Source organism: Leucopleurus acutus, assembly GCF_964270905.1.
Source record: "Leucopleurus acutus genome assembly, chromosome: 6".
Lineage (NCBI taxonomy): Eukaryota > Metazoa > Chordata > Mammalia > Artiodactyla > Delphinidae > Leucopleurus > Leucopleurus acutus.
In genome coordinates, this window is record NC_139149.1 from 111,769,991 (window position 1) to 111,787,264 (window position 17,274).

Here is a 17,274-nt window from a genome sequence, read left to right on the forward strand (position 1 = left end):
AAGTGAGCACCCAAGACATGGACGCAGCTGTGGCTTTCTCTGGCAGGCTATGGAACGCTGACTTGGTTCTGTATTCGAGAATGTAGAGGTCAAGGTAACCGTGGGTAAGCTGATTAAATGTCTTTCCTCCTCTGCCCCTTTCTGCTGACCTGCAGATCGTCTCCTGTCCTCACAACACAGACACACACCCCTGAAGGTGCCCCCTCCAGAGCCTGCCCACACCTTCCAAGCTGGATTCTATTGTGTGCTTGTTCAGGGGAAATTTAAAATACAACACAAACATTTGGGGGAGGGGCAGGCAGACTTCAGGGAGCAAGGCCGTTTTAGCCATGGAACATTCCATTAGCTTAACCAGGAGCATTGCTTCTACCTGAGGAATTTCCCACATGGTGGAAAGAAACCACTCTTTCCTAAGAATGTTTGTTTCTGTCTCAGTTCTACCAATTTTCACATTCTCATTTGCTCACTCTTTCACTTCGAGCAACCACGTTCTTAGCTCTTTCTGTGAACTTACTTGCAGATTATCTAAACTCTTCCTGAGTTTTAAAGTATTTGTTTTGTACACTGTTTGCTTCCAGTTGTTTTAAGTCAGAGATTTAAAAAACATACCCAGACAAGGTAGTTTGATTATGGATACTTTCCCCAAGGTAGTCGGTGTTCTGGATACTGTTGCTACATAACAAATTACCCGCAAACTGGCTTACAAGCAACCCTTGCATTTTATTGGTAATTTTATGAGTCAGGACTCTGTGGGGAGGGCTCAGCTGGGCGGTTCTTCCATGGTGTCTCCTCTGGTTATGGTCAGAGGTCAGCTGGGGCTGCGATCTTAGGAAGGTTTGATAGGTTGGGCGGCACGAGGGCTCACTCGTGTGAATGGCAGTTGACGCTGGCTAGTGCCGGGGAGCTCAGCTGGGTTGGTGGCTGGAGGAACTACGTGTGCCCTCTCCAGCATGGCAGCTTCAGGGTAGGTGGACTTCTTTGGCAGTTGGCTTCCCCCAGAGAACCGGGCAGAGGCTGCATCACCTCTTCTGACCTGGACTCAGGAGTCACATAGTGTCACTCCTGTGACACTGTGTGAAAGTAGTCACAAGCTCTTTCAGATTCAGGGGGTTGGGGAACATGGTCACCTCCAACATCTCCCTTGATGGAATGAGTGGTGAGGTCACTTTATAGAAGAGCATGTGGGATGAGAGGTACTGTTGTTGCTGTTTTGGGGAAATAGCTGCATAAAATTAGTTGATGCATATATATCAAGGAACTTCAGTTCTTCGTTGTCTCTAAATTGAGGGGTTATTTTTTTCTTTTTAATTTCAGGATAATGGGACTTCAGGCTTTATTTTAAGTAATACATATATACAAATATATACACATAAATAGTGTGTGTGCCATTTTCTACGCCCTATTTTAAATTGATCAGGTGAAGAAATTGAAGTTTGTTTTATACAAAATGTCCTCTCCATATTATTAATGAAAAAGTCTGTGTATGATTCTGATGTGAAATGAACCTAGTTGTCTCCTGTGCTTCCAGTGTGGGAAGTGCAACAGGCATACACGCTCTAAATAGAGTAAGGTGCAGCTGAGAGCACGTTCCAAATGGAAGTTGGCCTCATAGTTAATGGGTTATTTGGGAACAAAAAGAAAAAAGCCCAGCTCGAGAGGATGGCTGTGAGCGCAGGCAATTCCTGATGAAGCCACAGTGCTTGCTGGGACCGTGGAGAGCCTGGGAACCTTGAGGCAGCCAGATGTGTGATCATCTTACAGACATTGTCAGATGCCCTGAGTATGACGGACCCGCATAGCTTTTGGTAGTGTTGGTTCTGGAAGGGCACCTGGAGCCCCTGAGAGAAGAGTTTCCCTCCAGGGATTTGTCAGTGGGAATGTTTTGCAGCTAAAGTAACAAACACTGCTATGGTTCAATGTATGGGAGAAACAGCACATAGATGTTGCGAAGCAGGAGAAGAGAACTGGGCTCTTCCCTAATTGCAGCAACTGCCCTGCAGCCTAAAAGCTGCAGTTGCCTCCCCTTTGGTTGCTGGCAAAGTGATGACATCATGGGGATGGAACTCACTGTAGCTTCAACACTCAGTTCAGTCCAGCTGGTCTTAAGCAGAGACATCATTTCTTAATGATTGTTTACTTGTCCCCCCAAATCTAGGAGTGGGGGATTATTTTCCCTTGGTAGTCAGTTGTTTTCTCCTTTGAATGCCTCCTTTAGCATGAGAAGTAGTCCTGAGGGTCAGTGGGTCATTGTTAAGTTTGGCTGCATATAATAAGATACAAAGTAACAGTGACTTAAACAAGATAGTTTATTTCTCAAGTGAAATCTGGAGGTCATCAGTCCAAGGCTGGTGTGGCTCAGGGACCCAGGTTCTTTCTGTTTTACCCTCCTGGTTGCGGCTTCCATTCTCAAGGTCACTCATGGTCCAAGGTGACTGCTAGAGCAGCAACCATCATGCCTGTATTCCAGGCAGGAGGAAGGATTGGGGTGAGGCTCAGGGAGCACACCTCCCTGTTCAGTCAGCCTTCCTTGAGGAGCTCTTTTGGGAGCTCTACCAAACATCCTTAGTCTTTTAAACTGGAACGTGGATACGTAACTATAGTTAGTTCAAGAAAGGCTGGAGAACTTCCCTGGTGGCGCAGTGGTTGAGTGTCCGCCTGCCGATGCAGGGGACACGGGTTCGTGCCCCGGTCCGGGAAGATCCCACATGCCGCGGAGCGGCTGGGCCCGTGAGCCATGGCCGCTGAGCCTGCGCATCCGGAGCCTGTGCTCCGCAACGGGAGAGGCCACAACAGTGAGAGGCCCGCGTGCCGCAAAAAAAAAAAAAAAAAAGCTGGAAATGGGGGTTTTAGTTGAGTGGTTTGCCACCCCAAATACCATTGGGATTCTGTTTCTAAGAAACACAGGGAATGGCTGTTACATTGGCAGCAGCCTCTACCACTGTCATTCTCTTTAGCCTGCTTTGAAGTTGGAAGAGTTTGGGATGGTTGAGTCTGTGCACATCCACCATGGGAAAGGAATCCTAGTGGTTACCCTGACGAGGGGGCTCGGCACAGGCTCTGTTCCATTCTTGTGCAGAGCTGGGAAACGAGTGATTTCCAAGGGCTCAACCTTGCTGTGTCTAGCAACCCCCAATTCTATTCAGAATCTAGGTTTTTGGTGTGTGTGTGAGCGTGTGTGTTTTTAAAGGTACCCTGTGGCATGAACCTATGAGTGGTTTTGTGGATGGGGGCACTAGAGTCAAGCTGTCGGATTTGAAAGTTGATCCTGCTATCTCCTTTAGGCAAGTATTTATTTCCCCATCTGTGAAATGGGAACTGTGAGGTAGCTGTGATCAGTAACTTAAAATGTAGTTGCATAGTGCAATGCCCAGCACATAAATGCTTGATAAATATTTGTAGGCCATTTTGCAAGAGAGAAGGGAGTTTGTGGGCTCACGTGTAGGTGCAATGGGACGTATTAAAAATGGGCAGCCTCCCTCTTAGACATCTGAAAATCAGTGTAAAGAAGTACCCCTCAGGAAGGTAATGTGGCATGAGTTCCAGGAGACTGGATATTAGTACCAGCTTCGTTATTAACCTGTCCTTCCTGTCCTGTTTCTGGGTCTCAGTTTCCTTGCCTGTCAGATGAGGAGGTTGGCCCAGATCAAATGATGAACTTGAAACAAAAATCAGTCCCTGAGCCCCATGTCCCATGGTTTCTTATTTAGGGTGGGGCCCAGCACTGGAAATTATTTTTTAGGTGCCCTAAGTGATCCTAAACGGACAGCTTGAGTGGGGAACTACTGGCCTAGCTGATCTGTGAGGTTTCCTTCAGCTCTCACCTCCTGAGTGCATATGTGCAAGTGTGATCTGTGTGTGCATCTGTACATCTTTGCAGCATATTGCTGACACTTGGTGTTTGCAGATTTAGCACTTGTGTTTTAGTGTGAGTCTTTGACAAATACCCGTTGTGGTTTTACTAAACCAGACCCAGGTCAAAATGTAAGGCATGGTGAGCCTCAGTTAAGGGAATGAGTCACTGACTTGGATTTTCTGACTTCTTTTGATAACGTCAAGTTAAGCCCTAAGCAGGTCAGGGTCCCATCATGAATCAGAAACCGTCCTAAATATTCAGTCAAAAGAAATGCGGGCGGAGGGCAGGGGAGAAAAAAGAATTGGCGTTGGAAGAGTAGGAAGGTAAGATTACTGAAGGATTAGTAGCTAGGGAAATCACTAATACCTTATCTAATGGTCAGTCATCATATCCTTTTCTAGGTGATACTAATATCTCTTCGATTCACTTACAAGTCTCACCTGGATAATTAGTATCTTAACGACTAAATTTTATTTTATATATATATATATACACACACACACACACATATATATGAAAAATTGGTATATATATATATATATGTATATATACAGCAAGGAATAAAATATACATCAGTTTTTGTTTCTGTTCTTTGTCATGAGGCTGTGGGTGATATTTGTACAACTTCCTCATTTCCCATTTCATGTTCTTTTTGCCTTCCACCAGCCCTTGAGCTGGTGGGTGACGTAAACCTTCATTCCCAAGGGGTTTGAGTCCTTAACAGTACTGAGGTTACTGCAGCTTTTGTCTTTAATTAGCTTTTGCCTGAGTTCAGTTTTTTTTCTTATTAATTGAAAAAACTTCAGCATACATTGAAGTAGACTACTGTCTTTAGTCTGGGCTGGGAAGTCCCACGATCTAGGTGCTGACAGATCAAGTGTCTGGTGAGAGTCATCCTGGTTTGCACGTGGCCATCTTCTTGTTATGTCCTCACATGGCAGAGAAGGAGATCTCAGGTCTCTTTCTATCCCATCTTTTTATCTCTTAAAAATCGTCTTTTTATCCCATTACAAGGAGGACCCCACCCTCATGACCTAATCTAACCCTAACCACCTCCCCAAGGCCCCACCTCTGAATACCATCCCATTGGGACTAGGGCTTCCAACATAAAAATCTTGGGGGACACAACTTTCAGTCACAGCAGCTAATGTAACAAACTCCTACCGTTTTACCAATTTTGTGTTTTTAATCTCACCTTTTTTCCCTTAGAATATTTTAAAACAAATCCTAGATATCGAGTCACTCGTAAATATTTTAATGTGCATGGTAACAAAGATACCTTTAAAAAAAGAACATGTCAGTACCACATTAAGAATATTAATAATTTCTTAGTATCTAAACCCAGTCTGTATGATTTTTTCAGATTATCTTAAAAATGTCTTTTTACAAAAGTTTGAATCAGAATCAAAATGAGGTTCACGGATCGCATTTGGTTGCTATGTTTAAGTCTCTTTTAGTCTAACCAGTTTCCCCTCAAAAAAAAAAAAAAAATTGAAAAACAAGATCATTTACCCACAGAACATCCCATAATGTGGACTCAGCAAGGAGCGTCCTTACAGTGTCAATTTGTTACTCTCCCCCACATCTGTGAATGAGTAGTCAGGTCTAGAAACTTAATTGGATTCAGATTCTCCCCTCCCCCTCCAAGAATACGTAACTTGCTGTACATCCTGTTGCATCACAGGCAGCATTGTCTGGTTGTCCCATTTTCACTATGTCAATTCATCAGTCCTGTTGCTATCAGGTTGATTCATCCATTATAAAAGTTCTGTTGATCTTTCATGTAGCAGTTTTAACATTCATTGATGATCATTGCCTAGGTCTATTATTTCATTAGTCACTGAAATACAGTGATTCTTTTTGGGGAGAAGGGGGATTTTAAAAATTTTGAATAATTTCAGACTTAAAACTTGCAAGAACAGTAGAAAAAACTCCCACATATCTTTCATCCAGATTCTCCAATTGCTAACATTTTACCACACCTGCATTATTTTTTTTTTTACTCTATAACTACACTCACAATAATGACTCTCAGTAACTATTTTTTATGAATCACTTGAAAGCAAATTGAAGACATTCATGACATTCATGTCCCTTATCCCTAAACATTTCAGGGCGTGTTTGCTTGAGACAAGGACATTTACATAACCACAGTACAATTATTAAAGTTAGGAAATAAAGTATATGATGCTATTAGTTAATATCCAGGCTTCATTCATATTTCACCAATTGTTCCACTAATGTCTTTTATAAGAAAAAACAAAAAGGTGCAGGATGCCATCATGATTGCTTTTTGTATTTGGATGTCATGTTTCTTTGAGTCTTCCCTAATCTGGAACAGTTCCTCTATCTTTCATACCTTGAGATTTTTAAAGGACAATTATTTTGTAGAATGCACTCAGTTTGCATTTGTCTGGTATTTTTCTCATGATTTGATTGAGATTATGCAATTGGGCAGGAATACTACAGAAGTGATGTTATGTCCTTGATGTGTCATATCAGGAGGTACATGATGTCAGTTTGAACCATTACTGGTGATGTTAACTTTAATTACTTAAAGATAGTATCTGCCAGGTTTTTCCACTGTAATGATTTTTCTCTTTATGGGAGATACTTTGAGACTATGTAAATATCCAGCTCTCATCAAACTTTTATCCACTAGTTTTAGCAGTCATTGATGATTCTTGCTTGAACTATTAGTGGTTGTCAAGCTTTCCTGTAATTTATTAGTCAGCATTCTACTATAAGGAAGAGCTTTACACACACACACACACACGCATGCATGCACACACTGTAGGTTATAATCGGATACTGTTGTGCACAATTTGTCCATTTGGAGCCCCTCCAAGTTGACATCTGTGTCCTTTTGCCATATCTCTATCGTCCTTTGAGCACTTTCTTAATTTGTCATGAGATATTCTAGGTTCATCTTTACTTTTACTTTTCCAGATTTGGAATTAGCCATTTCTCTAAGGAGCCTGCTGCTTCCGCAAGGGAGGCCTGAGGATTTGTGAGTGGAAGATTCTCAGATTTGTTTGAGTCTGCCCAAATACCCCCATTCCACATCTCAAGGTCTCACTCCTTCCCATTCAGTGCCATAAATTTCACCTGAAAGAATTGACACAGCTGTGAATTCAGTTTGACTGTAATTTTGCAAGCCACACTTATTCGTTACTGAAGTTGGTGTGGCCAGTGCCGCTGCCGCTGCCAGAGACATTGTCAGAAATCTGAATCAGAAAGAGAGGCACTTCTCTCCCGCCTTTCATCTCCCCCCAGTGCCTCCATTGCAGATGCCAACACGGAGTCAGCTGGCAAGACTCTCTCAGGAGTGCGATCTGGGAGTCTGACTCTACATTACGTTGAGGGCACAGGAAGGTGAGGACGAGAGAGAGAGCAAACCAGCACCAACAAATGAGTGAACAAGTGAGAAGATGCTCGATGTTAATTCTATCCCAGAAATCCCAACTGATTGAATTCCAGTATTAAGTTCCTATCATGTGCTAACTTCTAGAAATACATTGGTGAACTAAACACAGCCCCAGCTATCTGGGACTTAGTCACAGAGTAGAGACAGACAACCAATGGACACTTCATTTAAAGGCACCATATCATATATCTGACAAAGAATTTTTATCTGGGTGCACACACCGAAAAAATCCTAAAAATAAATTCAATGTGATAGACCACCCTAATATATCAGCAAAAAAATCTGAGCAGACCCTTCACATAGGAGGATATTCCTGTGGTCAATAAATATGAAAAGGTGTTCAACTTCATTAGTCATGGAAGTACAACCACGATGAGACACCACTACATACCTATCAGAACGGCTAGAAATAAAAAAGACTGCCAATGCCAGGTATTGGTGAGAATGTGGAGCAACTGGAACTCTCATACTGCTGACGAGTGTAAACGAGAACAAACACTGTGGAAAGCTGCTCACCAGCATCTACAGAATCTGAACACTGTACTCTGACCTAGCAATCCTATCTTTAGATATATAACCAAGAGAACCTAGTGTATATGTTCACCAAAGGCAGGTACAAGAATACCCACAGGAGCTATATTCATAAAAGTTCAGACCTGGAAATAACCCAAATGGACATAAATAAATGGATAAAAGAATGGATAAATTGTGGCATAGTCATACAATTGAATACTATTCAGCAATAGAAAAGAATGAGCCACTGCTACATGCAGCAATGTGGATGAATCTCACAGAATGTTGAGCAGAAGAAGCCAGACACAAGAGTTCATGTCATATGGTTCAGTTTATTTGAAGTTCAAGAGTAGAGGAAGCTAATCTATGGTGATAGAAGACGGCTTGGCACCTTGGGGGTACTGACTAGGGAGGGGCAGGAAGAATCCTGCTGGTGTGCTGGAAATGTTCTATATTGATTTGGGTGGTGTTTACAAATGTATGAAAGTTCATCAAGCTGTAAACGTAAGATTTGTGTACTTCACCATATATAGGTCATCCCTCAAAAAACTAACCAAAAAAAAAAAAAAAAAAGGAAATGAGAGTTTCCTACAAATATAAATGCTAAGAAGAAATTTAAAGCTATGTGATGGGTGAATGGGGGATTGAATGATCAGAGCTGAGACCTGAATGGTGATTAGGAGGTAGCCATGTAATGAGCTGGGAGACTGCTTTCTGGGAGAGGGGACAGCGAGTGAAAAGGCCCTGAGGCAGGATTAAGTTTGGTGTATTGGAGGAACCTCGTCAAGGCCAGCAGACTGAACATAGTGAGCAGGACCAGGGCAAGTCCTTAGTCTGGCTTTTTATTCGAAGAGCAGTGGGAAATCATGAAGGGTTTGAAGTAGGGGGGTGTACTTTCTGAGAGCTTAGACAAGGGAAAGAGAGAGACCTCTGATGAACTTTAATTATGTGGCCACGACATCTGGAAGGTGGGGGACTGGGACTTAACTACTGTGCAGGGCTGGAGAGGCAGTGCAGTCAAGGTTTGCTTTGGACATGTTAAGTTGGAGATGCTCATTAGGTACCCTTGGGGCTGTCCGGGAGGCAGTGGGCGATGGGGCTGAAGTTCTGGGCCAGAACTGGGTTGGAAATGTGTGTCAGGAACACACAGGTGGTATTTCAAGTCCCAGGTGCCTAGGAGAACAGAGAGCAAGAAGAAGGGACACAGGGCGTTTTATGACATGAGTTTTTCTGGAGAGACTAGAGCTGCCAGAAGGTTTGGATGGAAATTGCTTTAAAAGTGCTGCTTTAGGGCTTCCCTGGTGGCGCAGTGGTTGAGAGTCCGCCTGCCGATGCAGGGGACGCGGGTTCGTGCCCCGGTCCGGGAAGATCCCACGTGCCGCGGAGCGGCTGGGCCCGTGAGCCGTGGCCGCTGAGCCTGCGCGTCCAGAGCCTGTCCTCCGCAACGGGAGAGGCCGCAACAGTGAGAGGCCCGCGTACCGCAAAAAAAAAAAAAGAAAAATGCTGCTTTAACAAGGGTTGTTGTGTGCCCACTCCCTGCCAGGCATCGAGAGCCCAAACGTGAGCAGAACCTGGCCCTCATCAGTGCTGCCAGCCTAGGGTTGGAGTCTCCCAAGCCTGGGCCTTGAGCACTAAAATGCAGATTCCTGGGCCCATCCACGACCCACTGAAACAGAGTGCCAGGGCCATCTGCATTTATCAAGCTCCCTGGGTGAGTCTTGCACATGGAGGTTGAGATTCTCTCACTTTCAGTGGCCCAGGTGTGTGTGTGTGTGTGTGTGTGTGTGTGTGTGTGTGTGTGTGTATGTGTGTGTGTGAGAGAGAGAGAGAGAGAGGAGAGGGGGAAAGAGCAATTTCCTCTTTCCCTCTCTGAGGGTGGGGCTGCTGCAGAGTTCAGGAAAGCAGTCAGTTCTGTAAGCTGTGCTCTGTGTGTGTGTGTGTGTGTGTGTGTGTGTGTGTGTGTTTTCATGTGTGGGGGGCGGGCACGGTGTCCCAGGAGGACAGAGTTTGCATTGATGAAACCCTTCCCAGCCCTTTGATGCCTCTTTCCCTCTGCCCTGAAGTTAACCAGCTCAATCCTCCGTGCATCCCGCTCGCCGGCCGCGCTCACTCACGGGCCAGGATGGCGCTCTGTCTGGCCCTGCGCATGGCACTGCTGCTCCTCTCCGGGGTCCTGGCCCCTGCGGTGCTCACAGGTAAGGGTGCCCCCTGGGCTCTGCTACCACCAGCCTCCCAAGGCTAAGAAGTACCTTAGGCCAGAATGTCTAATGCCCACCGGCAAGGCCATTCACAGGAGATGGGGTGGCAGTTTGGGGGTGATTCTGTGAAGGGCTCCCCCAGGACAGGCTGGCAGCGGCTGCGTCCGAGGCCTCAGGGAATCGTTAGCCATAGAGATGGTGACCTCTGAAGCAGGAGGGTGACTTGGGGAGCAGGGCCAGGGACGTTAGCTGCCTGGGGTACATGGGGATTACTCCAGCACCCTAAAATCTGAAGGCCTTCAGATCTGGGAGTCAGGAGGGGGCACCAGGCAAGCAGCTGAAGGCCCCTAGATGTAAGAACACAGCCCTACCATTTATTTGTCAAGCCCTGCAAGCCCTTCTCTGCTGGTTTTCTGAAATGTCCTCTGAGAGTGAAGACCCAGGTACTGTTTCCATCTTGGGAAAAATTCCAGAGGGAGCACAGGGCCAGAGACCCCTCTGTAAAACCATGAGGATGCTGGACTGAGGCACTGCACTGAGGCTGAAAATGGCTGGGTCTGGGGTCTGGCGAGAAGGGTCCCACCAGGCTTGGCTTGGCAGGCTCCTGGGACCTGAGCCCCTGTCCTGGGCACAGCTGTGGGGCTTCAAAGCCTGAGCGAGAAAAGGCACAGACGGGTCATGGGTGGTCTTTCTCCTGGAAGAAAGCCATCTCTGATGGCCGTGAGGTGGGCCAAAGGGAGGTGTTTCGGGGCTCCTGAGGGCAGTCCTGGGGCTGGAGAAATGTGCGGCTGGGGGGGCCCCTTGGAGACCCTCCACGGCATGGGTTTCGGAGGAGTGTCTGTGGATCTGAGGGAGGCTGTGATACCATCGTGTGGATGTGGTGCTGGGAGAGCTGCTGGGGGATGCGAGGCCGGGGGGACCCTTATGGTCACACACTCAGGCACGAACACGGGAGGAAACGGGGTGGGGTGGCGAGGAGCCTGTGGGCCTGCCGGCCTCCCTCTAGACACCCTAGGAAGAAGCTTGCAGGCTGGCTTCGTTTCTGGCCCTGTCCTCCTCGCTGTTTCTCAGCCTCTCTGTGCCTCTCCTCTGCTGTACCATGGCGATAATCAGAGCGCCTCTGCCTCTCTCGCAGGAGCCTGTAGGTCTGCCAAGTTCACACACGTGAGCTTTCAGGACGGGCCAGGCAGCTGGTAGCGCTCAGCGCATGTTAGGAGGAAAACATCCCCAGCTGCTCTGCTGGGTGCAGGGTAGTCTCAGGCAGAAGCACCTCCTCATGCGGCTAGGAAAGCATCCAGCCTCCCTTTTGGTGGGAGAGGGGACAGCTGGGCAAGCCAGGGGGCTGGTGTGGTGCCCAGGGCATCGGGGAAGTGATCTAAAGTGGGGTGGCGTCTCCCGTGGCTCCCTTATACCCCACCCACCCCAGTGAAAAGCTTTTCCCGCCTGGTGGTCAAAGTGGGTGGAGGTGAAGGTGCTGGCGTCCGTCTGCCCGGGGTCTGGGGCCGTGTGGGCAGCTTCTGTCGTTCCTTGGTCCCCATGCAGCCAGCCCTCCCAGCCAGGCTGCCGGCCAGAGGCGCTGGACCAGACTGTGCACACACAGCCTGGGTGGGTGGGCTGCGTCTGCCGCCGCAGGAATGCCTGGGGACAGCCTCGTGTCTGGCGGCAGCGGGACCTCACCTGGCCTCACCTCCCGAGTCCCCTCCATGTGTCCTACCAAGGGCAGGCAGGCCAGCCCCACCCCGGAGTCTTTGGGGTTCCGGCTGGCTGTGGTTCGCCCTGCCGCTCTGGGAGGGAGCGGGTTCGGGAGGCTCCTGGCCGCCCCACCCCCGGCTGGAGGCTCAGAGCAGGTGTGCAGCAGGCCCCACAGGCCCCTGGCCCGCTGCTCCCTGGGCTGGGGTCCTGAGCAGGCAGGCGGGAAGGGAGCGGCCTGCTGCCCTCCCTGCGGGTCGCCCGTGGCCACAGCTACCGAGGTGGGGGGGGCAGGCCAGGCTGAGCGGGCGGGAGGCCAGGGCAGGGATGAAAAGGCCCTTCACGGCCGCACAAAGGCCGTCTGTGAGCTTGGGCGCCTGGCCTCCGGGCCCAGTGGTCAGACTGAGCGTTAAACAAGCTTATTTACCGAAAGGCGGTGGGGCTGGAGGAGAGCCCACGGTGCCCAGGCCCGTGGCAGGGTCACGAGGCGCCCACTTCTCCGGGCCTCTCAGTCTGCGCGCGGAGTTGCCGGTTGCAGCTCACTCCGGTCCTTGTCCTCCCTTCTCCGTCCTCGCTTAACGTCTCTGCTTGCCGTCCACGCCTGCCCGCATACCAGTCCCTCTGCCTGGCATTTCTTTCCCCCATCTTTCCCCCTCCTCAGATGGGGCCTGCTGTGGGGAAGCTCCCTGACAACGGCTTCTGCTCATGGCTCCCCGGAAGGATAGATCTGGGGGACAGACTGGCTTCCCCCTCTGACTACAGCAAATTGAGAGAATACGGAGGCACGTAGACGAGGACAAGAAAATGCCTGGCCCTCCTCGGCAGCTGCACCTCCTCTGCCGGAGGGCTGGTGACTGAGCACAGGCTGTGGCTCTGGCCCATGTGTGCCGCTGGGGCACCCGCCTGGGCTGGCAGGGAGCTGCTGGGCCCTGGGCCCTGGCTGCTTGGGTGCAGATGAATCCCTGAAGCCCGGATCCGCCTCTGGGGGTCTCCCGGCGATGGTCAGCTACAGCAGGCGCAAAGCCCGCAGGGGGGCAAGGGCCATGGTGCCCAGGCCAGAAAGGCCCTAGGGCAGAGGCAGCAGCTGACGGTGGCCGTGACAGCACAGTCACCACCTTGTGAGGGCTGTGAGAGGCACGGTCCACCCCCCATTCCACAGGTCGGGAAGTGAAGGCCGGTGGCGAAGGCAGTCCGCGGTGGTCCCAGGGTGAGGCTGTGGTGGAGCCGGGATCTGGACCCAGCCCTCCTATTTGGAAGCCAATGGATTCAGCCCATCAAGCTTCAGAGATTGGCAGAGTCTTGAAGGGGCGGGAGGGGGTGCGCACAGCAGGGATGAGGGGGCCTGGGCTGGTGTGTCTGGCAGGGAGGGTCCAGGCTTCTGTGGGGAGGAACAGGGTGAGGCTGGGTCACTGGGGGCAGACAGGGAGAAGGTCTGGGTGGGTCTCCAAGTACCCGGCTCAGAGGGCCCTTCTCCCCGAGAGATGGCTCCCGGGCTCTGGCAAAGGGCAGAGGGTGACCACTAGTTCCTGGGAGGGAGCCCCTGCCCTCCAGGGGGTGTGGAGCCCGGCACTCCTCTTCCTGCACTTGGGGCTGACTCCTTGGACGCCACCAGGTTGGCTGGCCCTGCTACCCAGTAGCCCTGTGCTGGCCTCTCTGGCCAGAGGCCTGGCAGTTGGAGGTGAGCTTTGGCTGGTGGTGGTAGGACAGGGAGGCGCCTGGCTGCCACTCTGTCTTGGGCATGTGAGCAAGTGGGGACCAGTGGTTTGTTCATTTATCTGGAAGACAGGCAGTCTGTGAGCCCTAGACCTCAGGGCCTGCCAAGCGGTGGGTACACCCAGGCCTTTTTTCTGCTCAGCCCCAGGGAGCCTGAGGCAGGCATGCCTAGGGCCTGGAGCCTTCCATGGCAGCTGCAGGCTGCAGACCCCAGCCCTCCCAGGCAGCGACAAGGGAGGCCTGACCGAGTCGCCTTCCCCTTCCTCACACGGGGTGGCCCCCACACACCAGCACTGCTTCAGCCTGGGCCCTGGGAGGGGGAGGCTTCCACACAGTGGGTGCAGGGGCCTCCTGCCCCTGAGAGGCCTCCTGCCCCTGACAGGCCTCCTTGCCAGCGGTGTTTCTGAAAAGGGGCACAGGCCCGGGCAAGTCCTGGGAATATGACAGCGGTCCTTGCCTGCAAGCTGAGCCTCAGAACCGATCCAGCTGAGGCCTGGGAGAGGCACCAGGGGCAGGGCCTGGGAGCTGGGGACCTTGTAAAATTTTGTCATGAAACGATCTGAAGTTTACAGAAAAGTTATAAGAATTATCCAGTGAACTCCAGTAGGCTCTTCAGTTGGATTCGCCGACCGCCAACATCTTGCCGTATTTGCTCTTCTCACCGTCTTCCTGTCTCTATTTACTCACTTACCTATCTGATTGCTGAACCTTTGACAGTTAAGTTGCAGACATCATGCCCCTTTGTCCCTAAATACTTCCTAAGGACAAGGACATTCTCTTACATAAGCAGAGTCAGTTATCCAAATCAGGAAGTGAAAACTGACGCAGTACTGTCACCTGAACTACAGCCTTTTTCATAGCTCACCAGTGGACTCCATAATGTTCCACCCAGGAACGCACGGTGCGTCGTGTTGTCATAGCCCCTTAGTCCCCAACCTGGAACAATTCCTCACCCTCTCTTTGTCTCTCGTGACCTTAACGTTTGTGAAAGCCTAGTTATTTTAAGGCTGCCCTGGAATTTGGGTTTGGCTGTTTACTCATGATTTGCCTCGGGTGGACACGTTGGCAGAACCCTGGAAGTACCTTTGTGTCTTCCCAGAGCAGGCCCCTCTCCAGGAGCTGGTGAGCCTGGAAGCAGGGTGTGGGTCTGGCTTGTCTGTGCTCTGGGGGAGCTCTCGGGTGGAGCCCCCAAGTGTGAAATGTGCCCCAGGGACCGCAGGTGGGCTGGCCAGGGTTGTATTGACGGAACCACAACTTCCCAGGAAGTTTCTCGGGAAGCACGACCTCTTCCGGGGCTTCAATCCCCAGCAGCACCTAACTACCAGCACAGCGCCCACCTCAGCTTAACCTGAGCCTTGGTCTTCTTGGCCGACCACAGAGCGGCTGGTATCAATGAGACGGTGCGCTGTGATGCCCGGCAAGCCCATTCTAGCATCCCTGGCTCACAATGGAGATCGCTCAGGGCTGGGGTGCTGCTGCGAGGCTCCTCAGGCTAGGATCCTTGACGGGGGGGGGGGGGGGGCAAAGTTGGTGTAGGCTGCCTGGGGTTACCACGCAGGCCTCTCAGCCTGTCCCTCTCGTTCTCTGGGGCCCCTGGGTACCCTAAATCCTGCTAACCCCCAACCCATGAGCAGAGAAAGGCTCCTGCAGAAAACGCTGCCCGGAGACTGATGTGCTGACGGAGCCCCAGCTAGTGCGGGGCTGAGGGCTTACCCTTTCCTGGGGCTTCCCTTAACACTGACCACAGACACCCCTGCCCACCCCTCTGGCCCTTTTCTGTCTGGAGGCAGCAACGTACTGGCATCAGTTTCTTAGGCTAGAGAGGCCCCTGCGCTCTAAGCCTCAGACACTCGGGGGGCGCGTGGAGGCACGTGCAGGCGCTAGACCCCAGGCCCTGGGGGCTGCTCCACTCTGCCCACGTTAGGGCCGAGAAGCAGCAGGGCCGGCTGCCCCTGGGGTGTGGGGCAGGCCTCTCCTCTCCACCTCCTGCAGCAGTGGGCCATATTTGCTCACCGGCCGCGCTGAGCAGGAACCCTGGTTCCTGGAGAGGGCAATGCCTCACCCTCCCGGCGCCTTCTCCAGGGTGAAGGCTGCCCTGGGGCTGCCCTGTGCGGGTGCGGGGAAAGAACCCTTTACAAGTGTCACTTCCCCAGGACCTACAGAGCCCAGCAGTTCAGATGAGGGGCCCCAGGCTCTGCAAGTGCCCTGCCTCCCCCCGCCCCCCTGCCCTGAAGCTCGCTGCCAGCCCGAAGTTCTTCCAGCTTCCTCCCGAGTGGGCCTGTTGGTCCCTCAGTGCCCTCCTCCCCCATCAGCCTGTCCTCTCATGGCAGGGGTGGCCTGACCCCAGTGGAGGCTCTGGGGCCACACGTGGGCCACTCGGCCTCTGTTGCCTCACCTGTGAAGCGGCAAGCACCGCGCTGTGCCCCAGAGCCCGGCACTCAGCGCCCCTTCCCACTCGGTCAACGGCGGGGTCGACGTCCCCGTCGGCCCTGCCGCCCAGGTCCCCACACCTGTCCTTGGCTTTGCAGCCGAGGGCCCGCAGGAGCCCGTGCCCACCCTGTGGAACGAGCCCGCCGAGCTGCCGTCGGGAGAAGGCCCCGTGGAGAGCACCAGCCCCGCCCGGGAGCCGGCGGTCAGCGGCCCGCCCGCGCCCACCGCCGCGCCGAGCCCCGAGGACAGCACCGCGCGGGAGCATCTGGACCAGGGCGGCGGTACGGGCTGGGGCGCGGGGTCCGGGCGGGCCGGGAGGAAGGGGTGGGAGGGGGGCCGGGCCTCGGGGCTAACGCGGCCCTCCGTCCTCCGCAGGCTCGCTGGGACCCGGCGCCATCGCGGCCATCGTCATCGCCGCCCTGCTGGCCACTTGCGTGGTGCTGGCGCTCGTGGTCGTCGCGCTGAGAAAGTTTTCCGCCTCCTGAAGCGAATAAAGGGGCCGCGCCGCGGCGCGACTCGGCGCCACCCCCGGTGCGCGCCCCCGTGTCTCCATGTGTCCGCGCGTGAGTGTGTGGGCGAGCGGGGTGGGGGTGTGGGGGCAGGCGACGTACACGTGCTCGGGGCTCGAGGCGCGCATACGCGCGCACACGCGCGCGTGCGTGAGCGCACGTGCGCCGGGGCCCCGCAGGAGCGCGGGTGCGTGCGCGATGCGCGTGCGCCGGAGGCCGCCGGTGTGCGTGAGCGGGGCGTGCGAAGTTCTCTGGCCAGAGTGCCCGGCGAGACCTTGGGAGCGCGGAGTCGCCGTGCCGCAGCCCCCTGCTCGTCCCGCAAACTGCCCGGGCCCTGCCCTCTGCAGACCCCTCAGCTCCGGCCCTGGAGCGCTGCGAGCGCGGACCGGCGTGAGGCCCCGAGGGCAGGAGAGGCAGCGGCCTGCCCTGGGCCCGCCGTCCTGCTTTCTGCGCCTCGCTGGGTGATGGTGGGGTCCGCGGGACCCTGGGCTGTCCCGGCTCCCCAACCAGAGGCCAGTGACTTTGGGGGTGGGGGGGCGTCTTCTGACTCTGGCAGCCAGCGCGCTATTTGCAGGCTCTGAGCCCCAGACCTGAACCCTCAGGACTCCTGGGGGCCCCTCTTCCTCGGGGAGCCCAAGGCGCGAATGAGCAGAGGGGTGAATCCCGGGTGCTGTGGGCCCCTGTCCTGACTTCCCAACCCACAGCCCCAGACCGCCTCCCTCCCCTGGCTTGTGTAAGCTTGTGCAGGGGGCTTCGCGGAGCCTCGGGCAGAGCGGGCAACCCCACGCAGGACGGCTGTTTGTTTAGAGAAAGAAAACAAAAAGGCTTTTCACGCTCATCTGTTTTCACTTCAACCCTGAAATTATGGCAGCTGAATGAGGGATGAGGAACCACCCAGCCGTGCCACGCCCCAGCTTGGCCCTGGCACTGAGTCCTTGGTCA

General features: G+C 52.8%; 1 protein-coding gene across 1 annotated transcript; it reads left to right on the top strand.

Annotated features, from left to right (window-relative positions):
* Positions 1–9,831: 9,831 nt before the first annotated feature.
* SNORC (secondary ossification center associated regulator of chondrocyte maturation) lies at positions 9,832–16,308 on the top strand (the record flags this gene model as incomplete). Its single annotated transcript, XM_082840613.1, has 3 exons — positions 9,832–9,988; positions 15,922–16,104; positions 16,199–16,308. The coding sequence occupies 3 exons, from the start codon at positions 9,832–9,834 to the stop codon at positions 16,306–16,308; spliced, it is 450 nt and encodes a 149-aa protein (XP_082696739.1).
* Positions 16,309–17,274: the final 966 nt, after the last annotated feature.